Source organism: Emydura macquarii, unplaced genomic scaffold (assembly GCF_026122565.2).
Source record: "Emydura macquarii macquarii isolate MOO-44397 ecotype Brisbane River unplaced genomic scaffold, CSIRO-AGI_Emac_v2 contig_3231, whole genome shotgun sequence".
Lineage (NCBI taxonomy): Eukaryota > Metazoa > Chordata > Testudines > Chelidae > Emydura > Emydura macquarii.
The window spans coordinates 642310-668654 of NW_027133368.1; the positions used below are offsets into that span (position 1 = coordinate 642310).

General features: G+C 48.2%; 2 protein-coding genes, 1 long non-coding RNA gene and 1 pseudogene across 3 annotated transcripts in view; 2 read left to right on the plus strand and 2 right to left on the minus strand.

Moving 5' to 3' along the window:
* The window catches only part of LOC137142528 (zinc finger protein 850-like), a 28490-nt pseudogene extending 11924 nt beyond the window's left edge, over positions 1-16566 (minus strand).
* Positions 1-26345, plus strand: part of LOC137142568 (uncharacterized) — a 195859-nt gene that overhangs the window by 85535 nt on the left and 83979 nt on the right.
* On the plus strand, positions 13296-22056 carry LOC137142561 (uncharacterized). Its single transcript, XR_010916963.1, has 3 exons — positions 13296-13403; positions 19021-19133; positions 21927-22056. It is a non-coding gene; the product is annotated as an uncharacterized lncRNA (long non-coding RNA).
* LOC137142554 (zinc finger protein 850-like) overlaps positions 21812-26345 on the minus strand; it is a 33447-nt gene continuing 28913 nt past the window's right edge. Inside the window, exons 5-6 of the mRNA XM_067531967.1 lie at positions 25148-25151; positions 21812-25101 (exon numbers count right to left, since the gene is read on the minus strand). Of these exons, the coding sequence (XP_067388068.1) occupies positions 23315-25101; positions 25148-25151 (1791 nt within the window). The 3' untranslated portion in view covers positions 21812-23314. The remainder of the gene's footprint in view (positions 25102-25147; positions 25152-26345) is intronic.

Genomic DNA, 26345 nt, shown 5'->3' on the forward strand with positions numbered 1-26345 from the left:
TACCCATGCACCGAGCAGACAGAGAGCGAGCCAGCAGCGCCCTTCCCTTAGCAATACTCAGCCCCCTGGTGGCAGGAACTAGCCCGTCCGCGCAGCTACCCAGACACTGGAAAACACCTCCCCTGAAACCTTGTCTGGGCACCAGAGGGCAACAGGTTGCAGGCCCCCCCGAAACCGGACCTGCGACCTACTTCCAGTTGGAATGTCTATGGGGCAGCAGAATGGGGAGAGAGGCTTCGGCTGGGAAACAGGAAAGCCCAGAGCCTGAGATCAAGGGATTTTCTGCCTAGCGGGAAACTGAGGCTACAGCATCACCCGGCTTCCCTGGACACTGCTATGTTAAATCCTTGGAAAGTACTTGTATTCAGAGAGAAATCTGCAGGGAACACAGAGATGCAAACCCATGAGAAGTCTTTATTGAACTACACTAAAACAGCCAGGACGGGCCGAGCTATCCCCTAATAGCCTAACTCTATTGCTATGGCAACAACTAAACTCTGAGGGGTTTTTTTTCCCCCTCCCACCACCCCAGGGTCCTAGCAGATTTTAATCACACATCAGGGAAGGGGAAATGTTCAGCAATGAGATCCGGGGAACGGTCTCCCCAGGGAAAAGGTCGGGAAGCAATTAGGGTTTTAGCATGGACAGTCAGCTGATGGTTTTGGAACTTGTGGGGAGTTCCTAGGGGTTTGATTTTGCAAGGGGGAGGAGAATGACAGCTGTTTAAAGTCATAGTTCCCTAACCGAGCAACACTGACAGGAACCAGTTGCCCCACTGACTTTTCTTTATTCCCCAGGCACAATATCCGCAGACCTGGGTAAGCCCATTTTAAACGTTCTCTTTGCAGCCATAAGGGATGGACACTTCCTTTATTATTTTTTTTAACAGTAGTTTGGGTTCTGGACCACAGTTCTGCTGCAAGGGGTGAGATCGGGATGGATTCTGCTGCTGAGTCCATAGCCTCCAGCCTGCAGCCAACCCATGGCACTGATAAAATGGAATAAACCTACTTTTCTGAGGGAGACAGACAGGATGGAACTGAATGGAGATTTTCCATCTCTAACATCAAATATTCCTAGGTTGGATATTAGGAACAACTTTTACCCTAGGAGGGTGGTGAAGCACTGGAATGGGTTACCTAGGAAGGTGGTGGAATCTTCATTTTTAGAGGTTTTTAAGGTGTGGCTTGACTGGCTGGGATGGTTTAGTTGGGGTTCCTGCTTTGAGCAGGGGGTTGGAATAGATGACCTCCAGAGGTCCCTTCCAACCCTAATTTTCTATGATTCTATGTCCACAACCTCCCTCTCAGCTCCTTCTCACCACCCTTGGAGGGAGTTGGAGCTCCCTCTATCTTTGCTAATGGCAGGCCAGCTTTTTAATCTTAATTCTGTAAATAGTTCTATAGCAGTGTTAGTTCAATTAGTTCTTAGCATTAGTATAGTTTAGTTATAGACTTTAGTGTAAGTCCTGGGGATTCTTTATGAAAAATTTCCCAGGTTTCAAACACGTGCAGGACTTGGTTTTCTGTCACAGGACAAGAGATGTTTGATCTGCCTAGGGGACTGGTATGTGGGATTTGTACCTCCTTCCCATTGGAACAAAAAAACAGAGAGACAACCGTTAAAAAGTCCACTTAATGAAGGAGGCCAAGCATCCATTGCATCCAGTGTTGGATCAGAGTATGGATCAGAGTATGAACCAACGGATGCTGAATCCAGGAGTAGTGGGCCCCCTGCTTGCCCAAGACCTCGCTTAGAGATTTTTAAGGCCTGGCTTGACAAAGCCCTGGCTGGGATGATTTAGTTGAGGTTGGTCCTGCTTCAAGCAGGGGGTTGGGCTAGATAACGTCCTGAGGTCCCTTCCAACCCTAATCTTCTAGGATTCTATGATGAGACTCTAAACACAAGTTGGGTAAGCAACATCATTCTTCCCCCTCTCCCCCGGCCTCCCCTAAAGCTATGTCTTCACTGACGGTGGTGAATTTGCCACCGTCAGATCAATTTCTCTGGATCGACTGAGCGGTCAGTGAAGACCCGCTCAGTCGATCCAGAGATCGACGAATTAAGACCACCTTCTCAAGTGGCGCAGTGCAGTGAAGACGGTGCACAGAACAGAAGCAGAGAAGTCGATGGGAGTTACGCACGTTTTTTGTGTAGCTTGCGTAACTCCGGTCGACTGCCGCCGAATCTCGGAGGTAAGTATAGACAGGGCCTAAGTGCTCAAATTAATTTCTTTAATTAAAACACTCTCAGGAATAAATCAGAAGTCAAAACTTATAAGACGAAGAATATTCATGGACAGTGACAGGAGAGTGCATGCACTGAAGTGAGGATGCTCTAGGATTCTCGAGAAGTAATATCAAATCCCATCAAAACATCGGAAACTTATCTCAGCTTCCTGCTTTGCTCTGTCCCAGGAAATTCTTTAATTGTCTGCTTAAATAAAGCAGTTCTATGTCCTCCTGAGATGGCCACTCCAGTCTTGCCTGACTGTCTGAGATCTGTGGGAAATGGCAATGGTTTTATTCATTTTGCCAAACCCCTTGGCAGGACAAGGCCCTCTCACGTGTGGATTCTCTGGTGCCGAATAAAGGCTGAGTTGTCACTGAAGCTTTTTCCACACTCAGGGCACTTATATGGTTTCTCTCCCGTATGGATTCTGTGATGTTTAATAAAGGTTGATCGATCAGTGAAGCTTTTCTCACAGTCAGTGCATTTATAGGGTCGCTCTCCTGTATGGATTCTTTGGTGAATAATGAGGTCTGAGCTCCGACCAAAGCTTTTCATGCAGTCGGGGCAATTGTAGGGCCTCTCTCCCGTGTGGATTCTCCTGTGTTTAGTAAGGGTTGAGCTATCGCAGAAGCTTTTCCTGCATTCAGGGCATTTATAGGGCTTCTGTCCTGTGTGGGTTCTCTGGTGTTTAATAAGGTGTGAGCTGTCACTGAAGCTTTTCCCACAGTCAATACAATTGTAGGGTTTCTCGCCCGTGTGGATTCTCTGATGTTGCATGAGGTGTGAGCTCTGAATGAAGCTTTTCCCACAGTCCGTACATTTATACCGTTTCTCTCCTGTGTGGAGTCTCCAATGTTTAGTAAAGGATGAGCTTGACCTGTAGATTTTTCCGCAGACCTGGCATTTATGAGGTTTTGCTGCCATATGGCTTCTCTGCTGAATTGTGGTATCAATGAATTCCTTGAAATCTCCACTAATAGGAGTGGATTCACATTTCACTTTCCTTGGCTGGTTTCTCTGCTGTCTGTCTGGCCTACTGTGACTCTCACAGGCGTCTCCCCTCCCAGATCTCTGGGAAATGTTCCCTTTCAAAATTCTCTGTGGTTCCACTTGCTCAGGACCTGCCTGCTGTGGATTCTCCTCCTCGTTCTCAGTCACCACCCCACCACCTGCTGGGACAGAGAGAGAATCCAGACAGAAGTCATTCCCTGTGGGGAGGGGAATGGGAACCTCAGAAAGGGGGATGAGAAAGAGAGGACCAAACCCAAATAACTGCTGGAGTTATTGAAAAATTAGGAGCTGAATCCCCCAAATCCTTCCCCAGAGGACAGAGAAAAGGAGGCTAGTTCTGCCTCTGGGTGCCATCCAAACACCCAGGGGGAAAGAGCAACAGACAGGTGTCGCTCAAGGTGGACCAATGGGAAGCAATGAATGACATCTGCCAAGAGGCTATGACACCTGCTGGGGACCATATTGTCTTGGGCAAGATGACTTAGAAGCAGGGGAACTCAGAAGCCCTCTGCAGGAATCCCAGCTCTTCCTTTCACTCATCAATGGTTTCTTAGTCTGTTTCACAAGATCCTTACCTGTGTGGGTGCCTCTCTGGCTGTCTCTTTCCTCAGAGCCCTGAAGAGCTGCGACCCACACTTGCTCCATCAGAAAGATCACATCAGATTTGGGAATGAAAAATCCTGTGCTGGGGGGAAAAGATCTCACTATTGTACTCGGAATACTTGCTACAAAAATATTCCATCTTTTTAAACCCACACCATTTTTAAATCACAGTTTCTGGACACTCTCCTACTGGGGAAACTGAACTATTAACATCTCGGTTGGGAAAATAATACAGCCAACTATTCATCATTAAAGAGTTATACACAGTGATAAACTATCATACTAAATAGATCCAGAGGGGTAGCCGTGTTAGTCTGTATACAGCAAAGACAACAAGAGTTCTGTGGCACTTTAAAGACTAACAAATTTAATATTTGAAGACATTAGCTTTCGAGAGACTTAGCTCTCTTCTTCAGATGCAGTAATACAGAAAATAGGAAACACAGAGGTATCTTATATGTTTTCAGGTGCATTGAGAACAATGGGGGAGGTGGAGTCGGGGGGAGGTGGAGTCCGGTACTTAAGACCTAATGACGACCATTGAGTAGGAGGTGAGAATGGGTGAGCAAAGTAATTTACCTTCCGTAGTGAGATAGCCATTCCAAGTCTCTGTTTAAACCCAGTTTGAATGTGTCAAATTGAATGGAAGACTTTTTTTGAAGCACAAAATATACTAAAAGAAGCTGAATGTTACCTTTGACGTGGCTAAAGTCTTCACTAACAAATAATCAAATTACTAAAATTAGCTAAATAAATAATAGTGGCAACAATCGTGCAAAGAGGTCAGAGTGGGTCATTAATTATATACCTAGCTTTTAGCACCCTTTTCATCAGTAGATCTCAAAGGACTTTACAAAAGAAGTCAGTATCATTATACCCATTTTGTGGGGGAAACTGAGGCACAGAGAGGGGAAATGATTTACCTATGGGCACTCAGCAAGCCAGTACCAGAGCCAGGAATAGAACCCAGGTGTCCTGAGTCTCAGTCTAATGCCCCATAGGAGGGGAAGAGAGGTGTTATGTTATCTACAAGTAGGTTAAGAAGGATTAGATTTTTGTCGCTAAATGTCGAGTTCGCCCCACACACAAACTGATGAAAAAATATTTCCATCGATAATCAAAATATGCAGATAGGAAAACTAAGGAAAAACACTGCTTGAGAACTTTTAGAGTTTGATTTACAGACATTTACTTTGTCTATTTTGAAATGTGATGCTGACTATTTTTATTTTAACAGTTGTGCTTTAACTTTTTGAATTTCAGTGCCTACTGTCGTTAAATAATTGTCTGATTCCCCCTATTGCCTGACCCCCCTAAATTCCTGTAACTGTGACAATTTAAATCAATAAAATTAAACATAGATACTATCTGTCCAAACTATTAAAAAATAAAAATGGAATTCTGCCTAGCCTATTTACAAGTCAGTGTGAAAGTGCTTATATAAGGACACAGGGTCCAAAGCCTTTTAGAGTTGATGTGTCTGATGAAACAAGCACATCCCTAGCAGCACTTTAATACTGGGGAGACTTACTCCTCACTCTGGAATCTGAGGGAGCCCCATGGCTTGTCTCTGTGGTTTTGGGGGGTTGGTAATGGGGTCAGATTTTTAAATGATGAATTAACCCCCCTTCCTAACTGTGCAGAGATTAAGGTGACCAGATAGCAAGTGTGAAAAAAATCAGGACAGGGGATGGTGGGTAATAGGCACCTATACAAGAAAAAGCCCCAAATATCAGGACTGTCCTAATAAAATCGGGACATCTGGTCACCCTAACAGAGATGGTTAAATCTGCCACATCTCCCGCTGCCTCTCCCCTCCCCCATTCTTCTCCATCTCTTATTTTTCTCCTTCGCCTGACACCCCACTCCCAGAGAGACAAAGGGGACCCGCACTGAGGCCTGATCATGCTTCTCCTGAATGCTCCTTTCCCCCAGTCTGTGCAGCCCACCACGGTTTCCCCCTGAGCAGTTCCCAGCAGAAAGCAATGCAGCTCAGCTCAGCTCAGCTCCCTCCCTAGATGCATTTTCTAAGGGCTGCAAGCTGGGTGACCAGATGTCCCGATTTTATAGGGACAGTCCCAATATTTGGGGCTTTTTCTTATATAGGCACCTATTACCCCCCACTCTCGCTGTCTGGTCACCCTACCTGCAAGATCTGAGGTTCCCGGGGCCGTTCATGCAGAGTCTCTTTCCTCCCTGTCCCCAGCACTTTCTCAATTGTCTCTTAATTACCAGACGTGCCCAGCAGAGGTATCAATGTCGGCCTGGCGGATGCATCACACCAGCTCGGGCAGAGTCCCGGGTTACCTTCAATAACTGCTTCCCTTTCCTGTTAGTGAGAGCAGCGGGCTCTGGTGATCTGGGAATGCTCTGCTGAAGCCTCCGCCCTCGCTCTGCCAGTACTACCCTCACAGGCTGCTTCCCGCTGCAAACAAGGGCTAAAGTGGTTCTCAAACTTTTTGTATTGGTGACCCCTTTCACATAGCAAACCTCTGTGTGCAAGCCCCTCGCCCACATGGATGCCTGCCCCTAACCCCTGCACCCTCTCCTGCGCTCCCCTGGGGAAACAGACCTGCAGGCAGGAGGGGCTGGTATTGCTGGTTGCTCCCACCTGGAAGCTGCATGCACCCCTAGGTAGCTGTGAGGGGGGGAGTGAGGAGCAACGTCAGGGCGCCCTGCATCCAGGTCACTTTCCCCAATTGGGCTGTATAAGAGGAGGGCAGAGGGCAGCAGCTCCTAATGCTCGCCTCACAGCACTGCCCAGGTGGGGAAAGTGACCTGGGTGCAGGGAACCCTGGTATTGCTTCTCACTTTCCACCCCAATAATCGCTAAGGGAGGCACCGAGAAACATTAGGGGGGGGAAGCAGTATCTGTGTATCACCGCTCGCCCCCGAGAGGCTCACAGCCCCATGCCTGGCTAGGGTTGGGACTCACTGCTTGCAATCCCCCACATAGGCATGTGAGGGTCGTGACCCCCAGTTTGCGAACCAATGAGCTAAAGGGAGCAGAGGGCAGATTATAGGGTTGCCAAGCCTCTAGGATTCTCCTGGAGTCCCCAGCAATTAAAGATGAATCTGTCCTGTGACAAAACCTCCAGGAATCCAACCGGTCACTCTACAGACAGGAGGGGCAGGGAGGGTTGGTGGCATTTGTGCAGCCGGGGGCAAAATGCGTCCAGAGGAGTGTGAAATGGGGGGAGGCGGGGGAAGGAGAGGGGCAGATGGGCTTAACTGGAGACAGAGTGCAGGAGGCAGAGTTCAGACAGTGGGAGATGCGCTGCCAGAGACCAGCAGAGGGTGAAACCCAGCATAGAGAGGAGCAGAGGGGGTCAAAGTCAGGCCCACCAACGGGGGACGAGGGGGGAATTGCCCAGGGGCCCAGTGATTTAAAAGGGCCCAGGCCATAGGTGGCAGGTGAAGCTTCCCCATGGAGAGGCTAGCTCCCCACCCCACCTCTTCCACCCATGGCCCCACCCACACTCCACCCCTGCTCCGCCCCAGGCCCCACCCAACCCAGCCGCTCCCCCCGCACCGCGTCTCTCCTCCCCCCTCACCACATCCGTCCTCTCCCCTGGGGGACAGGGGTCAGGGCCTGAGTGTGGGTGGGGCTGCAGGTGGAAGAGGCGCGGGGCAGGGAGCTGGCCTCCAGAGAGGAAGCTTCACCTGCCGCCCATGGTCGTAAACCTCAGCCATCCCTTTCTAAGGAGGCCACTGACTGTTCTGCCCTGGGGCCCGGGTCTGGTGTAGGTGGAGGTGGTGGATGGTCCATCTCAGCCCTGTCCCCGTGCCCCCAGAGCTGTGGTGTAAAGCAATGTAACCTAGACAAGGCAGCGTTTCTCTATGTGTGACGATGTCTTTGTTGGCAAAGGCGATCTGATTCAGTGAAATATTTGACACACAGACACCATCCTAAATTTGTTCAGATGCTTTTGGAGTTTAAAATTCCTTGCCAGTTTGCACAGGTGTAACATGTCTGAACCTGGCCTCATAACAGCTCACAAATGGGTCTTATACTGCTATTCTGACTGCTTGAATCGCACACCATTTCCTGCAATCCACAGTGAATGTAGTTTCACTCCATGTATTTATTTACTCTTATTTTCCTTGTCACACCACCACTTACCTTGGCTAGCATTGTGCCAGCTATGTATGGTTTTAATAGTAAATAATCACAGAACACAATAACTGAGGCTAGTAGCTAAGCAATAACATTTCATAATGTTTTCTAGGATAACATTTCCTATGTTTCTATTATAATATTTTTAATTTACTATTTTGATTTCAAAATATTTATTTTTGCAACAGCAAGGTTTTATTTCTTTGCTACCACATGACCTCAAGGCTGCCATCCGAAACTTCTTCCATTTCTTTTGATCCACCAATTATCAAACTTTCTCAATTATTACTTTGCCCTCCTCTCCAGTGCATTAGGATTTGTCTACACTAGAAAGTTTTACCAGTTATACAGGTGTACTTACACCAGTATAACTCCCCATGTGGGCCCTCTTATGACAGTATAAGGGTGGCTTTCTTTGGATTTGTTTAATCCCCTTTTAAAGTGATATAAAGTAAACCAAAGAAAGGCACTCTTATATTAGAATAATACACAGCAAATTATATTGGCATAAAGTACTTTGGTTTCAACTCACAGTTCAGCTTATTCCAGTATAACTTTCCTTCATAGACTAGTCTGTAGGAGCTTTTTCATGTCACCACCTGTGTGTAGAATTTACTTCCCAAATATTCACCAAGGACACCATATGATCTTGTTTGAAATTCCTCCCAAAGACAAATTTCTACTGGAATTTTTACTACACACATACATACACCTACAATATACCTACACACACACAACACTGATATCAATGGGAATGCCTGCACTATAAAGCAGGTTTCCCAGACCTTGAATCATTATTGTAGCTCTTTTCTGTACAACATCTTTTGGAAGTGTGAACAGAACTGGATGCAATATTCTTGGACTGGTTTCACCAATGCCATATACACCTGCTCCTTACTCCTATTCACCATTCCCTTTATACATTCAAGGATCACATTAGACCTTTTGGCCACAGCATCACATGGTGATCTCATGTTGAGTTGCTTGACCATGACCTTTTCAGAGACTCCAGCATACAGCCCCCATTCTAGATGCATGTCCTGTGTTCTCTGGGCCAGATTTGGGATTTTCAAAAGCACCTAAGATTGTGAAATCAGAGTTAGGTAAATAACCTGCTTAGGTACTTTTGAAAACCATAGAAATGTACAGCTGGATGGGACATCAAGAGGCCATCTTGTCCATCCCCCATGCTGAGGCAGGACCAAGTAAACCTAGACCATCCCTGACAGATGTTTGTCTAACCTGTTTTTGAAAACCTCCCATGATAGGGATTCCACAACCTCTTTTAGAAGCTCTTCCAGAACTTAACTACCCTTTCTAACTAAAAGTTTTTCCTAATATCTAACCTAAATTTCCTGTGTATCAGATTAAGCCAGTGGCTTCTTGTCCTGCTTTCAATGGATATGAGGAACAATTGATCACCATCCTCTGTACAACACCCTTTAACATATTTGAAGATTATCAGGCACCCCCCTCAGTTTTCTGCTCTCAAGACTAAACACTGAATTTTTTAACTTTGCCTCATAGGTCACATTTTTCTAAACCTTTTATGTTTCGTTTCTGTTTTCTGAACTCGCTCTAATTTGTTCAGGTTTCTTACAGTGCTACAACCAGAACTGGATAGAGTGATGTGGCCTCAGCAGTACCAAGTAGGGTGGGACGATCGTCTCCCATGTCTTACCTACGACACTTCTGTTTAATACACCCCAGAGTGGTATTAGCCTTTTTTGCAACTGCGTCACACTGTTGGCTCATATTCAATTTTTGATCCGCTATCCCACCCAGACCCTTTTTAGCAGTACTCCCACCATCTTAGCCAGTTATTCCTCATTTTGTATTTGTGCATTTGATTGTTTTTCTTAAGTGTAGAACTTTGCATTTGTCTTTATTGAATTTCATCTTGTTGATTTCAGACCAATTCTCTAATTTGTCAAGGTCATTTTGAATTCTAATCCTGTCCTCCAAAGTGCTAGCAACCCCTCCCAGTTTTGCACCACCTGCAAATTTTACACGACTAATCTCCACCCCATTATCCAAGTCGTTAAATTCCACTAGGCACCCGTCTGCATCTTTAGGCACCTGAATAGATATTTGAAAATCTGGCCCTTTGTTCCTATACGTATGACCTTGTATTTGACTGTATTAAAAGACATTTCGGTTTGACTGAACCCAGTCTAGGAAGCAACCCAGATCACTCAGCAGGACTACTGTAACCTCATCATTATTCAGCGCTCCTCCAGCCTTTCTGTCATCCACAGATTGTATAATGTTGTATTTGCTTCCAGATCATTGATAAAAATATTATATAGCATCAGGCCCAGTACCAACCTCTGTGGAACTCCACTAGAAATACCCCCATCTGATGATGATTCCCCATTAACTACCAGATTTCAAAAAGTAATTGTCAGCCAGTTCTCCATCTAATGTATGGGTTTTTTAGTGTTGAATTTTAGCTAGAATGTCATATGTTGCTAAGTGAAACACCTTACAAAAGTCAAAGTATATTACATCTGCACCGATACCTATCAAACATACCTGTAATCACATCAAAGGATGAAATAGATTTGTCTGACAAGACCGATTTTCTTCCCCGACCATAAAAATCTGTGTATAAATATGGAACTGAGAATTTCTCATTGCCCGTTTTCTGGTAAACTTTAGGGATGGTTTCTTTGTCCTTGGCATAAACTGAATTGTATCCAATATGCATTTTTTTTTAATCTTATCCCAGTTTCTCCACTTCTGAAGCAAGATTACTCTATCCTGGTAGAACTCATTCAGGAATAATGTACAAGGTTTTTGTGGATACAGCCCTATTTTGGATTAACTACTCTGCGTCTGGAAGTTCTCCCACACTGCATTGCTTCACACCCGGACTTGCCTGACTGTTTGCCTGTGTGCCCTCTGCAGCTCTAAGGTCATCTTGACTAGACGTCACCTCCCACTTTGAATGAGGGGATGCAGGCAGAAGCGATTCCAGCTCATGACACACACATGGCGTCACATCCAGGGACTACCCCACTTCTGAATTATTCAAAGTCTCAGCTGGTCCGTGTTTTGCCCCCCTTACTTCTCTCTGCTGGGCCAGCAGTGGGGCCAGCAGCTGTAGAGACAGCAGCAGAAGAAGGTGCCATCACCCTATGGGGCAGTCAAGCCGGAGAGGAGGAGTGGTTAGGTACCCCCCTGGTGCCTCTTCATAGATGGGGGGGGGGGTCCCCGACCACAGCAGGTCCCACTTCCCGGGCTTGGGGCTTCACTGGCAGATCCCAGGCTCTGACACCCAACTCTGGAGAAGTCCCTTCATCCTGGCAGGAAGCGACAGGCGCTACCCAGAGTCCTGGTCAGCTGTTTGCCAGTGATTAGCTCAAGCCTGCAGTGTTGCCTCCTGCCCACTTTTCCTGTAGCAATGGGCTGGGGAGAGAGACGGGAAAGGGGGCTGGAGGAATCAGAGACCAGGGAAGTCAGGGACCTGGAGAGCCAGGGGAGTGAGGGGGTTGGACACTGAAGGAGACTGGGGGAGGAGGTTGAAGACTGGGTTTGGGGGAGCTAAGGGGATAGGGGAGTTGGAGAATAGGGGAAAGCCAGGGGATTGGGGTTGGGGGAGCCAAGGTAAGAAGGAAGCTAGAGACCAAGAGAGCTAGAGGCAAGGATACCAAGGACTGGGGGAAACTACAAGGGGAAAAGAGGGCAGAGAATGGTAGCTCTCATCACAGGGGATGGGGCAGGGGCGGGGGGAAGGATTGAGCCCTGTCCCTGCTAGGTGCCTCTGCATTGGGGAGAGGGTTGCAGAGCGTAGAAGGGGGGACAGATGGGGAGCAGGACTAAGGCAGGCAGAGGGGGTGTTAGATGCAGGGGGAGGCAGGAGTGGAGCAGAGGAGTGAGGGGGTGGGTGGACGGAGGAAGTCTGTGGTGGGGCAGGTAGGCAAGTTAGAGGCGCAGGGGCAGTGGCAAAAGGCAGAGGCAGGTATAAGGGGTGGTGGCAGGTAGAAGGGAGGCTGTGGTGAGTGCAGAAGAGGGAGTTATGAATGGAGGAGGGGCGGAAGGTGGAGGGTTAGGGGTGGGGGAGGAGGCAGGGCAGAAGGGGGGGATAAAGGCAGAGGGGAGAAGTAGTCTTTGGGCAGCAGTACAGAGGATACCAGCAGATTCCTAGGTCCACTCTGCCTCCAGGACCATCCACATTCATCAAAGGCCCCTCCCTTCCCTCTCCCACTCCCTATAATTCAAGGCCTGGTCGCATCCCTCCCCCTGTGCCTCTCCGTGGTCTCACCTGTTGCCCCCTTGGGAGTGGAGCACGTCCAGTCCATATGAACAATGCCAGGATCTCTGAGTGATCGGCAGAGCACACGCCGGAGAAGGGTCACCCGCAGACAATGGCCCATGTCACACCAAAGCAAAGGAGCGGTGGCAGCGCTACAAGCACACAGGACTTTGTAGTGGATACTTGTATCAGAAAGGACAACTGCAGACTCATGACAGTAGAAGCATGTAAGTCTGCTGGTAACAATCAGTAATGCTGTCATCTAGTTAAATATTCTAGAACCATGAATTCACAGTGAGTACAGGGAATAAAAAGCAGAACTCCAGACTCTCTCCCCAGAGGCCCATTTTCACATTTTTGACCTCTCTCCAAATAAAGGTCTCTGAGAGTTTGAGAAACTGGGATCTACTTTACTCCTCTTCATTCAAAGCAAGAAAGTCACAGATAAGCCATCATTCCAACTCAATGCCCAGAGCCCAGATAGCACTTCATTTCTAACCTACCTGAGGTCCCCATCATTGCTCCTGAATGTATCAACTAATTAAAACACTATCAAGAATAAATCAGAAGTCACAGCACATAAGATAAAGATGTGTGTATCAGCAAACTTCAATGCAGGGACCGATCAGAGGGCATTCAGAGCTTCTCGAGAAGAAATAATCAAATTCCATCACAACCTGGGAATCTTATCTCAGCCTCTTGCTCTGCCTGACTCTGTTCTAGGGACTTGATTTTGTTATCTACTTTAATTGTTCTTGCATATCCTCATTAGATGGCCATTCCTGCCTTATATGATCCTCTGATATTTGTAGAAATCAGCAATATTGTCGTTCACGTCACCCATCCCTTGTGTAACAGAAAGGTGTGGCCTTCCTCAGATTGACAGTGAGGGAGGGCCATCAATCCTCTGGTGGGCAGAACCAGGAAGTCCATGCCCGCCAGACTGGAAGTAAAGGGGCAGGACAGGAACCAGAAGTATAAAAGGCAGGCCCTGCACCTCAGTTGGGCTGGAGGTGCTGAGGGAGACAGACACTTCCTGCCTGCTGTTGGAAACTTCTGCTGTCCCAGGAATGAGCCCAAGCTACCAGTACTGCCAGATATGCCCCATGCCAAGGAGTTGCTGGGGTCACTACTGGCTGTGTATCCTGGCGAGATGGAGGACAAGACAACCCTGGGACTCAGGTACACCTTGGGGGAGGGCTGGGAAGTAGTGCAGGGATAGCTGACCACAGTCTGGCTGTGCTTGTCCCTGAGCACTCGTTGGCATGTTTCGGCTGGAGCCCCGCCGACCCAGTGGTGGGACACTTCACCACTTCCAGAGCTCTGGGCTGTGACCAGGTGGAGTAGGGTGAGGACAGGTCCCCCACCACCCCAGGGGTGGCTGGCTCACATCCTACCTGTGAGCCCCTAGACTGTGTTGGTGCTCACCTCCTGCCTGAGAGCTCCTAGACTGGACTGGAGATCCCCCTACCTGGGGCTTGGAGCCCTAGACTGCTTACTGTCCCATCCTTCCCGAGGGCCGGGACCTTCAAAACATGCACGGCTTCGAACCTTGGATTTAAGCCTCAGATACTGCTACTCTTCCCCTTGATTTAAGCTGTTACTCCAGGGGCATCATGGCAGAGAGGTGTGGCCTCCCACCTACCCCTGCTTGCCTACACTAGTCAGGACACTTCTAGGGTTGCTCTTCTGTGTGGATTCTTTGATGCCTAATAAGGGATGAGCTGTCACGAAAACTATTCCCACAGTCCAGGCATTTAAAGGGTCTCTCTCCTGTGTGGATTGTCTGATGTCTATTAAGATGCGAGGCACGACCGAAGCTTTTCCCGCATTCAGTGCATTTGTAGGGCTTCTCTCCTGTGTGGATCCTTTGATGTGTAATAAGGTTTGAGCTGTCATTGAAGCTTTTACCGCAGTCGGGGCATTTATATGGTTTCTCTCCCTTATGGGTTTTTTTATGTGAAATAAGGTGGGAGCTCAGACTAAAGCTTTTCCCACACTCATTGCACTTGTAGGGTCTCTCTCCTGTGTGGATTCTCTGGTGTTTAGTGAGGTCTGAGCTCTGGCTAAAGATTTTCTTGCAGTCAGGACACTTATAGGGCTTCTCTCCAGTGTGCATTTTCTGATGTGTAATAAGGACTGAGTTGTAACTGAAGCTTTTCCCACATTCGGGGCATTTATAGGGCCGCTCTCCTGTGTGGGTTCGCTGGTGTATAATAAGATTGAACTGCTGATTGAAGCTTTTTCCACACTCAGAGCATCTGTAAGGTTTCTCCTTCGTGTGCGTTCTCTGATGTGAAATAAGGTGTGAGCTGCGGCTGAAGCTCTTCTCGCAGTCTTGACACTTATAGGGTTTTTCTCCTGTGTGGATTCTCTGGTGAGTAATAAGGGCTGATCTCCAAAGGAAGATTCTCCCACAATCACTGCATAAGTTCAGCTTCTCTCCAGAAGTGATTTTCTGTAGAACAGTCTCTTTGAACCCTCTGCTCCTGTGAGTGGATTTACGCTGTATCTCTCCTGCTTGGTTTCCCAGCTGCCTCTCTGGCCTGCGCTGAGTGTGACGGGCTTTCCCCTGCTCAGTGCTTTGGGCATCTTTCCCGGTAGCTCTGCCTGAAAACATCACCTGTGGTTCCAGTCGCTCAGAACCTTCCTGCTGAGGATTTTCCTTCTTTTTCTCACTCACCGTCTCATCACCTGCTGGAATAGAAAGAGAATCCGCACAGGAATCATTCGCTGTGCTGAGAGGAAAAAAGGGAAAGGCAAAGGGAGGAAAAAACAAAATAACTACTGGGGACATAAAAGAAATCGGGAGGTAAATTTCCCCACTCCAAACACTGCTCCAAAGGAGGGAGAGGATGGGACCAATTCTGCCTCCTATGCCATCTGCATATAGCCGAGGATTGGTGACAACTCATGGGTGATGTCTGCCAAGGGGATATAACAACATTGTTTGAGTCAGTTTCACCAATTCTTTGCCTGTGTGGGTGTCTCTTGAGATCTTGCTTTCCTTGTAGCCCTAGAGACTGGTAACCTACGGCTCCTACCTTTGTTCCAGCTGGATGATCATGTCAGGTTTGAAAAATGGAAATATTGCAAAGGGGGGAAAGGGGGGTCAAGGAAACAAGCATTGATTTTGTTAATTAAGCTCAATGCTGTTACTACTTCCAAACCCAGAACCGGAGTAGCCTACCCAGAAAGGCTCCTTCCTCTTCCCAACCCCAGCCTCCAGGGACTGAGCTATAAATTGTACAAGATCCCATGATGCAGTGGTCTGGAGCCAGGGTTCATCCACTCTGCTTAGGGAATGGTCCTAACTTATTCCCCTGGGAAGAAGAGCAGAGTTGCTCCACTCTCTACGTATCTGAGATACAACTAAGTCTCCATCAGTGCCAATTAGAATCATAGAATATTAGAGTTGGAAGGGACCTCAGGAGGTATCTAGTCCAACCCCCTGCTCAAAGCAGGACTAACCTCAGCTTACTAGAGCTCAGACAGGGAGTTCAAGATAGAAGCAGAAATTGAGCACAGGACTCACTCAGCCCAGTGCAGTGCCTGAATCACAAGACCAGCCTTCCCCACTTTTTTCCCTACTATATTAATACACCCCAAAGAATTCCTTCAGTCCATACATTATTTCATAACCCCTCATTCAACCCCAGAACCCAGCCCCTCTCAGTGTGAGGAGCCCTTTCACAGAGCTAAACCCCAGCCAGGAAAGGACACCAGAAACTTCCTTCCAAGAATTCAGCATGGATGCAGAAGAGGTAGCCCTGGAGGATCTAACGGCAACCAGTCCCAGACCTGTGGCTCTGGTCAGTGCCCTTCGTGCCCAGTGGAAGAGAGTTGAAAACAGCTGGGGACCTCCTGCTAACACAGCTGGCAGAACTGACCACAGACAAGGTGAAGAACATCTGAAAATCTGGCCCCTGGAGACTTAGACAGAGCTGAGTCATGAGACATTTGTCCATCTCTGAGACAGAAGAGAGGTAGAGACCCCAGAGGATGGAACCTGCATTGGGAAGTGGTTTTTTTGGGGGAAGAGAATGCTGAGCTTTTCCCATGTCAAAGCCTTTGTCATCAGGAAAAGTAGCACCCTTATTTATACACTGTCCTATGGGGACAGGTTGCACACAAGATCTGGGGACTATAGGGGCTGATCCCCCTGATATGAGGGATGAATGAAGAACCCTGCACAGAAGCTGACCCAGCTGCTTCAGAGATGCCCCCCACCCCCAGCTTGTAATGCCTGAGAGGATGGGAATCCTTACCCAGAATCTCATAATTCTCCTGCATAAGGATCCTGTAGAGGTCTCAGCTGACTAGGGTCCCTCAAACCTCACTCCTTCTTGGTGAAATACAGATGCCTGTTCAAAGGTCACTAGCTCCAGTGTAGCCATTTCCCTTCCCCATCATGCAGAATGACAGGATGAGCTGGGGTCAGGCTGCAGAATAACATCCACCTTTATCATCCAGAGAGTAGCGTGATAAAGAAAGTAGCAGAAGGGGCTTTGAATTCATTTCACACTCTGATTCCCAATAGGTTCTTTCTCAAGAGACAGATTTTAGACTCTGCCATGCCAAATACTTGAGCCAAGATACTAAAAAGGAGCAACCTAAAGTTAAGCTCTTAAATAATCCATATTCATTCGGTTTAGTAAATTGCCTGAATTTTAAAAATGCTGAGCACGTAGCATTGGGGCTCAGTTCTGAGTGCCCAGCGATTTTGAAAACAGGTGCCTGAATATTAAAAACTTCATTTTAGACTCCCATATTTAAAGATCTTAGCATTGGTCTCTTTACGACAGTGCAGAGTCAGCCTTTCCCCCAAGGATTAAGTCTACTGAGACATTGTTAAACCATCCCACTAACAGAAGTCAGGGAGACCACTCCCATGTTCAAAGGCAAACAGGTGTGTAAATGCTTGTAGAAGTGAATCCTGAGTGAGTAAAAAGAAATCTTATTGAATGGGGAAAAAAAGGTGAGCATGCACAATGGAGAGTTATTCAACCCTCTTAACACACCTATACCAAAACAGATTTTTAGCACACCAGAGTCTGTCTCTGACATTACAGTCTGACCCTGGGACTTCTCTCCCTCAAACATAAAACTTCTAGAATTGTTTTAATGGGCTAGAGCTTTTAAAAAAACTAATAACAAAAGTTTTAATTTCCTCCCACCCCATCCCCTTCTAGCAAAATCAGGGTAAGTGGTTCTTAAAGTTCATCAAATAAATTCCCCTCGGGATAGAGAATTTCAGGCCCAAAGGTGAACATAATTGCCAACATGGATCAGACGCAAGTGTCCATCTAGTAACTGAGCATTTAATAAGCAATAGAAAAGGTTCCTTTCGAATGAAATTGTGCAGCCAACACGGCCGGTGTCACGGGGTGCTCCAGCTCTACGGAAAGAGCAGAATCCTGGGGGGATCCCAGCAGCAGGCAGGGGCAGGAACCGGCTTCTCCTCGCTCCGCTCCTCACCTGGGCCCGGACAGTCCATCTGCCCCGGGGCTGCAGTGACTGGGGCTGGGCAGGGCCGGGAGCCGGGAACCTCCCTCCCCGCTCATCGCCCCTCTGCCCCTGCCAGCCTCCCCCTGCCCCCTCCTCCCCTCCGGCCGGGAGACTCGCTCCCTGGCCCCTTCCCGGGGCTGGCTCGGCCCCTGCAGGCGCTAAGGGCAGCAGAGCCCGGCTGTGTCCGGGGGGGCAGCAGCTCCGGGACCCGCAGAGCCCCGGGAGCAGAGATGGGGCGAGGAGGGGTCGTGGGGGCAGAGTCACTTTCCTGCCCGGCCCCGGCACGTTCCCCGGGGCTCCCCTCACCTGCAGCCTCCGGCTCGGGAGCTGGGGTCGGCAGAGCCCGGGGCTGGTTCCAGGCGCCGCAGAAAGTCCCCGCGGGCTGGGCACAGAGCGGTTCAAGGCAGGTCTCTGCCCGGTGTAAACGCTACAATCTGAGTCCAACTCGATTTGCTGCTTTGCCGTTACTGAGCATGCTCCGGATGGGAGCCAAGCTTGCTCAGTAACGTGCAGTGAAGCCGCGACCCTGCCCTGCCTTGTGATGACGCTGCGCTGCGCTCCCGGCTTGTGCGGTTGTGGTGTTCACACGGGCTGAAGGGGTGTAGGCAAATCAGAAGCGGGGGAGACGGGCAGAGAGTGCAGGGGCCAGTCTGACTGGGCAGGAGGGTCAAACAACTGGTAGGGGAAGGAGACCGGCGAGGAAGAGGAGCAAATTACAAAACCCGGGGGAGGGGGTGATTGCAGAAGCCAGGATGGAGAAGCGGAGTTGGAGCAGAGGCGCTGCCAGACAGTGGGAGAGGGAAAAACCCCTGATTGGAGGCCTAACAGTTCCCCCAGATGGGCCGAGTGATCTGCAGTGGTTGCAAAAATAGTTGGCCTGCCATTACCTTTGAATCCGTCCCTGTAACTTCATGGCTTTAAACTATTTTTTTAAAATATTACTTAAAGCACTTTGTTTATCTCCACCAGGGACGCAGAGGGCGGTCATGGGGCCACTGCATTTATATTTTTAATAGCAAATAATCATGGACAATATTAATAGTTCCTAGCAGCTTCAGGAACAACATCTCACAATGTTTCCAAGTTAGCACCTCCTGTTTGGATTGGGATATTTTCCATTCTAAATCTTTGGGGGGTCTTTTTTGCTTTGTTTTCACACACAAGTTTATTCTTCGGGTTCATATCACTGTAAGGCTGACTGATTTCGTGGTTTGCTGTCAAAACTTCTACAGTTTCCTTTGATCCGCTCATGGGAATTGCCTTTGTCAACTGTTGTTTTGCCTCTATTCAGCATCCTAGAGCATGATAAAACTTGAGGCAGAGACCCAGGCACTGAAGATGCCTCCCAAAACGCAGATGGAGACCAAGCCTAAAGACTGCTGTGGAAGAGAGCACTACCAGTCGGTACTCTGTGCTGTATGACAATACAACTGTGTAGGGGATTTAACCTAGGGATGTAAAAAGTCCCTTAATGAGCAATCCCTTTAAACATTCTAAATATGAAACATTTAAACAGGTCAATGATGCGAGCTCCTTCCACTGTGAAGTTCAGTTGGCAGGAAGGGAAACTAAGCAGAATCATGTGGGCTTTTGGAGGTCAGCCTCTTTAGTATTTGCTGATTTACTGCAATGACCTGCTACCTTTGTAAGCTTAAATAATGACACACATTGCATTCCAGCTTTATACATAGTTTTTATTGTTTAAAAGTGAAAATGAAGTGTGTAGTACCGGCTCCTGCCCGGCCTGGTCGTTACGGCCCTTCCTCGGGCCCAGGCTCTGAGGAAGGCCACTGCACCGTCCAAAAAGGGGAATGTTAGCATCCGGATAAGTCGCAGTCCAGGCCCTCAGGCAGGGCGGACTGCCAGGTAGTCTATCGCCCCGGCCCTTGGCAGGGCGGGCAAGCAAGCAGTGTCCTCTGGTCAGGAGAGCAAGGGACGGTAGTCACTCCCTGGGTGGTGAGGACAAGGGGGAGGGGAGTAGGACGCAGGCCCACCTGACTCCACTGCATCCCAGCCCAGAGTCCTGGCAGTGGCAAAGGCGTTGCCACTAAGTCGGCGGCGCTCCCGGCGCAACATGCCGACAGAGTCTTGCCCCTGTCTCAGCCACAGCTATGGCTGTCCCTGGGTCACTTCCTCCCTGTATCCCCAGGTACCTGTATCGGTGGGATCCTCGGTGTCACTGGAGTACACGGCCCGCGGCAGGCTCGCCGGTCCCTCTGCGCCCACTGGCGGCAAGACGGGGAGTTCCTCAGCGGAGGGCAGCTCCTCCAGGTCACAGGGCTCCAGGGTTTCAGCGGCAGGCAGCTCCTCCAGGTCCAGACCGGCCTCTGTGGGTCTCCCCCAGCCCTCAGGCTCAGGGGGCTCAGCCCAGTCGCTCGGGCCCAGAGTTCTTGTCCAGTCCTGAGGGCCTGGTGGTCCAGGCCAGTCTAGGGGGCGTGGATGCCCTATCCAACCCTTAGGGCTTGGTCGTTGGGCTGTTCCCGGGTCCTATGCTTCAAGAGGCGCTCGCTTGGGGTAGCGGCCCAGCTGGGTTCAGGCCTTGGCTTCATCTGCCTCCAGCGGCAGCCTGTCCCTCACTGAGCTGTGGGGCCTGCTCTTTATACTCCCAGCCCCGGATGAGGCTCCGCCCCTCTGTTGCCAGATTGGTCAGCCGGCAGGGCCTATCACTAGCCAGCTCCCTGGTTGCCGGGCAGACTGAGCTGCCGGCCCTTTCAGTGTCTGCTCTAGGCATTGCGGCCCTTCCTCGGGCCCAGGCTCTGAGGAAGGCCACTGCACCTTCCTACAAACGGTTCAGAATGGGGGAGTTAAAGCGTTAATGTGTGGATACTGGAGGAGTTAGTGACTTGACTGGTGATTTATGTGTTCATGATTGAGTTGCTCAGTTAATGAATGAGTAACTCAGTTAATAGCTGAGCCCAGCAGCTCCTCCCCACACACAGGATCTCTGAGCTGCTGCAGCTGGGCTGCTTGTACTCTGGGGAGGAGCCAGCCCAGTGGTCCCCTGTTGCACACTCTGGCTAAGCAGCTGGGGCTCTCCGGGTCGAGCCTTCCCACTGCCCTCTTGTTTAAACAGTTGATTACATTGCTAAATGTGACACTGCTTCTTCCCATTGAAACGTTTATCCTGTTACATCCATAATTTAAACAATTTTGTTCCAGGTAGTAGCTGGGCTCTGCCACGTTGGGTGGATGAGAACTATGAACTTGCTCAACTTCCCCCACCCCCAGTGTGCTCCAAATGGCATCTGCTACATCCGAGACACGTTAAGATCCAAAGGGTTTATTTCCCTCAGTATCAAGTCTCTCAACCATCAGCCAAACATCCTGTCCCTACCCTTCTTATGTTACATAATACTCCCTTCCCCCCCTTGTCTGACGCCTCCCTTGCCCCTGCTCAGGAGGAAGACACTGAAGTCCAGCACGTTGCAGGGCAGGGATGTTTATTGCACCGGGGCGGATACAAAAAGAGGAAAAGCAATAGAAAAAGTCTGTTGGCTCACAGTGTGATTGGCGCCCTGAGCTTTTAGTTCCCTTTACATTTCTCAACACTCACAGGCATAGGCGATAAACCGCCCCCATGAGGGAATGGCGACATTTCATGTTACATACAGATAATAAGGCAATTGTAGCTACAGTGTTAACCGCTTGGGTTCAGACCAATTGCTGCAAAAGTCTATTCATTTTGCATGGCTCTTGTTGCTGATCTTCCAGTATTAGGAAAGAGAATGTAAGGCACTGAGAGTGCTTTTATTTGGCATGCACTTTACAAGGCTATACAGTCTCCTTGGGGTCACAAATAAGGGTGGTGTTTCCCTTCCACTCCTACAGCAGGTGTGCGAACCCCATCCTGGTAAACTGCAGCACTGCCTATCTTCTTCCCAGTTTGTTCACCGTCTTTTTGCCCAAGTCCCTTTCTCTACCACTTGGGGACACACCTCAGGGTAACGTCCTCCAACATAAGGACAGCCTGCAGAGGCACACATGCAATTAATCCTTGCCCTCTGCTGCCTCCCACCCAGCCAGTATTTGTAGGGGGAGGAAAGGTGGAAAACACAGTAACGCCAAGCTCAGCCCAGACTGGGAAGAGTGGATGGGTTTGGCCTTCCAAATTTAAGAAAAAAGCAAGATTTGATCATTGTTGGCATGAAGTTTATTATTGAGATGATAACTATTTGTGCTGGTTTTTTTTCCCCATAGCACCTGCAACACCACCAAGGCCTGACTTCAGTGATTCTATCAGACTCCAATTTGAGTTACACAAACTGGATTCTCTCTTTAGCCTAGTAACTGTAGTTACACTGTGATCTTGTTACCTGTCCTACCACTAGTACATACAAGCAGCAGATTAACTTTTAATAAAATGTCTTGTTAATGTCGCTTTTGTTCTGTACTCAGTTGATCGGGTATATTTACATTCCAGGGAATTAGCTTCAATGTATGTACATAGCTAATTAATTACAACCCTATGCAGCTCATTGATGCAATGTAATATTGCATCACTCAAGGGAATTTTTGATAGCAATATCCCCATCTGCTGAAAAAGCCTTCAGCAGGGTTGCCTGGGATTATATCTTTATGGTCCTTGAAAGAATGGGATTCGATGACAACTTTGTCGGTTGAATTAAACCATTCTATACTAATTCCTCCTCCCGGGTGATCATCAATAAGTATATTTCAAAACCGTTCTCATTACAGAGAGGAACAAGTCAAGGTTTCTTGCTATCCCTGCTGCAACATAGTCAAATTATTCACTTCCTCACCTCAGAATTTGGTCTGGATGCACTTGGTCTGTCAAAAGCTCCAGAACGTCTTAAATTTTGTAGAGAGTTGTACCATTTCACCAGCTTGACAGTGGTGATGTTTGAGTTCCTAATGTCCCACCTGTTGGAAAAAGATTCCAAGTGTGGTTTGTTACTTTGCACCAATAAGAGACCCACACAGGATTTCAGACTGGACAGTCTCTAAAAGAGTTTATTCTGCAGAAAGTCAATTCCCAAGCCCACAAGTGGACAGTGGAAAAAGACCCCGAACAAAGGATTACAGACAGTTTTATACCTTAATGCTACTTAAACATTTATGACAAAACCATACATATCCCCCTTACAAGAGCACAAACCTATTTTTTTTTTATAACTATTGGTCTATATTATTATTCATAAGATAGCTGCAAAACATTTGTAAAAGTAACTACAACTTATCTATCAAGGTTGCAGAGCTTGCTGAATTCAGCTAAAGCTTATCTCTTCTGCATTCCTAAGAACTTTCCATGATCTGTGCACAGAGTGAAATGGCCTTGCCTTATAAACAAAGAAGCTGCAAAAATGGAGTAACTATAGTCAAGCAACTAAAAATCAGCTTACACACCAAAGAGTTAATATAGATGCAACGAGGCAAAAATGGACCAAAAAATTGCCAATATCATCACAATGTGAGAATCTTATCTCAGCCTCTTGCTCTGCACAACTCTTTCAGGAAGATGATTTCATTCTCTGCTTTAGTAACTATTGCATGTCCTCATTACAGGGTCGCTCCAACCCTCTGAGATTCGAGGGAACTGGCGAAGGTGTTATTCACTTAGTGCATTCCTAGACACGGACACTTCTAGCATTTTCTTCTGTGTGGATTCTCTGATGCCTAATAAAGGCTGAGTTGTACCTGAAACTTCTCCCGCACTCTGGGCATTTGTAGGGCTTCTCTCCTGTGTGGATCCTCTGGTGTATAGTGAGGTCAGAATTCTGACTGAAGCTTTTCCCACAGTCCAGGCAATTATAGGGTTTCTCGCCTGTGTGAATTCTGTGATGTTTAATAAGGGTTGAGAGCCGATCAAAACTTTTCTCACACTCAAAGCATTTGTAGGGCTTTTCTTCTGTGTGTTTTTTCTGATGTTTAGTGAGGTCTGATCTTTCACTGAAGCTTTTTCCACACTCGAGGCATATATAGGGTCTCTCCCCTGTGTGGATTCTCTGGTGTATAAGAAGGTTGGCTCTCCAACTGAAGCTTTTCCCGCATTTGGGGCATTTGAAGGGCTTCTCTCCTGTGTGGATTCTCTGGTGTATAACAAGTTGCGATTGCTGAACAAAACTTTTCCCACACTCGGGGCATTTATAGGGTCGCTCTCCGGTGTGGATTCTCTGATGGCAAATGAGGGTTGAGCTGACAGAGAAGCATTTCCCACAGTAGGGACACTGATAGGGTCTCTCTCCTGTGTGCATTCTCTTATGTTCATTAAGGCGGTAGCGCTGACTGAAGCTTTTACCACAATCAGGGCAGTTATAAGACCTCTCTCTTGTGTGGATTCTCTGATGGCTAATGAGGGTTGAACTGTCACAGAAGCATTTCCCACAGGCATTGCATTTGTAGGGTCTCTCCCCCGGGTGGATTTTCTGGTGCCTAGTGAGGGCTGAGCGGTCACTGAAGCTTTTCCCACAGGCATTGCATTTGTAGGGCTTCTCTCCTGTGTGGATCCTCTGGTGTGTAGTGAGGGTAAAATTGCGATTGAAGCTTTTCCCACAGTCCAGGCAATTATAGGGTTTCTCGCCTGTGTGGATTCTCTGATGTGTAATAAGGTTTGAGCGCTGATCAAAACTTTTCTCACACTCAAAGCATTTGTAGGGCTTTTCTTCTGTGTGTTGTTTCTGATGTTTAGTGAGGTCTGATCTTTCACTGAAGCTTTTTCCACATTCGAGGCATATATAGGGTCTCTCTGTGTGGATTCTCTGGTGCATAACACGTTGCGATTGCCGAACAAAACTTTTCCCACACTCATGGCATTTATAGGGTCGCTCTCCTGTGTGCATTCTCTTATGTTCATTAAGGCAGAAGCTCTGACTGAAGCTTTTCCCACAGACGGTGCATTGATATAACTTCTCTCCCGTGTGTATTCTATAATGTTTATTAAAGTCTGAACGCTGTCTGAAGCTTTTCTCACAGTCAGGGCAACTGTAAGGTTTTTCTCCCGTGTGGAATCTCTGGTGAGTGATATAGACTGATCTCCAGCGGAAGCTTTTCCCACAGTCATCACATGTGTACGGTCTCTCTCCTGTGTGCATTCTGTGGTGAGTAATAAGGGCTGAGTTGTCACTGAAGCTGATCCCACACTTATTGCATTTGTAGGGTCTCTCCCCCGGGTGGATTCTCAGGTGCCTAGTGAGGGCTGAGCGGTGACTGAAGCTTTTCCCACAGGCATTGCATTTGTTGGGCTTCTCTCCTGTGTGGATTCTCTGGTGCCTAGTGAGGGCTGAGCGGTCACTGAAGCTTTTCCCACACTCATTGCATTCGTAGGGCTTCTCTCCTGTGTGGATCCTCTGGTGTGTAGTGAGGGCAGAATTCCAACGGAAGCTTTTCCCACAGACACTGCACTTGTAAGGTCTGTCTCCAGTGGTGATCCTTGCCGGAACAGTTTCTTTGATTTTCTTGACCCCTCTGCTCTGTTGAGTGGATTTATCGTGTCTCTTTGCTGGCTGGATTTCCTGCTGCCTTTCTGGCCTGTGCTGCCTCTCACGGGCTTCTCTTTGCTCTGGACTCTGGGAAACATCTCCTTCGGCTCTTCCCGATACTGTCCCATGTAATTCCACTTGCTCAGGACCTTCCTGCTGAGGATTTTCCTCCTCATGCTCACTCACCGTCCTGTCACCTGTTGGGATAGAGACAGAATCCAGACAGGATTTATTCCCTGTGCTGGGGGAAAGGGTAAGCAAGGAACAAACTCTAATAACTGCTCGGGAGATCAAAAAAGGATGAGACGATTCCCCCTCAAATCCCTTCTCCACTGGAAAGAAAGGAAGGGACCAATTCTGCCTCCACACCCCATCCTGATCCTTAGATAAAAAGGGAGCTACTGCCAGGTGTCAGTCATGGTGAGTGGGAAACCATGAGCGACGTCTCATCGACTTTAAGGTCAGAAGGGACCATTATGATCATCTAGTCTGACCTCCTGTACAACACAGGCCACAGAAACTCACCCACCCGCTCCTGTAATAATAGACCCCTAACCTATGACTGAGTTACCGAAGTCCTCAAATCATGGTTAAAAGACTTCAAAGTACAGAGAAGCCACCAGAGAAGCCACCAACAAGTGACCTGTGCCCCAAGATGCAGAGGAAGGCGAAAAAACCTCAAGTTATCTGCCAATCTGCCCTGGGGGAAAATTCCTTCCCATGAGGATATGTCATCTACGGGGGCAATCCTGACCAGGGTGAGACAAGGCAGAACAAACCAAAGTAACTGCTGGGAAGATAAATAAATGCACATATAAATCAGGGATAAATTCACTCCAAATCTTCCCCGGAGGAGAGAGAGGAGGGGACAACTTTTGCCTCCTCCTTTCATTCGTATGTGAGCAGAGGTTTTTACGGTCAGACAAGTTAGATGAAAGCCCATGAAGGATGTCTGCCATGAGAATATAAAAAGTGAGTCAGTTTAGCTGATTCCTTACCTACATGGATGTCTCTTGGGATCTCACTTTCCTCATAGCCCTGCAGATTAAGAACCCACAGCTCCTCCCCGCGTTCCAGCCGGGAGATCACATCTGGTTTGGAAACTGGAAATCCTGCTTGGAGGGGGGGGCAAGGAAACATGTGTTGACCTTGTTCATTACGGTCAGTGCTGTTAGTACTT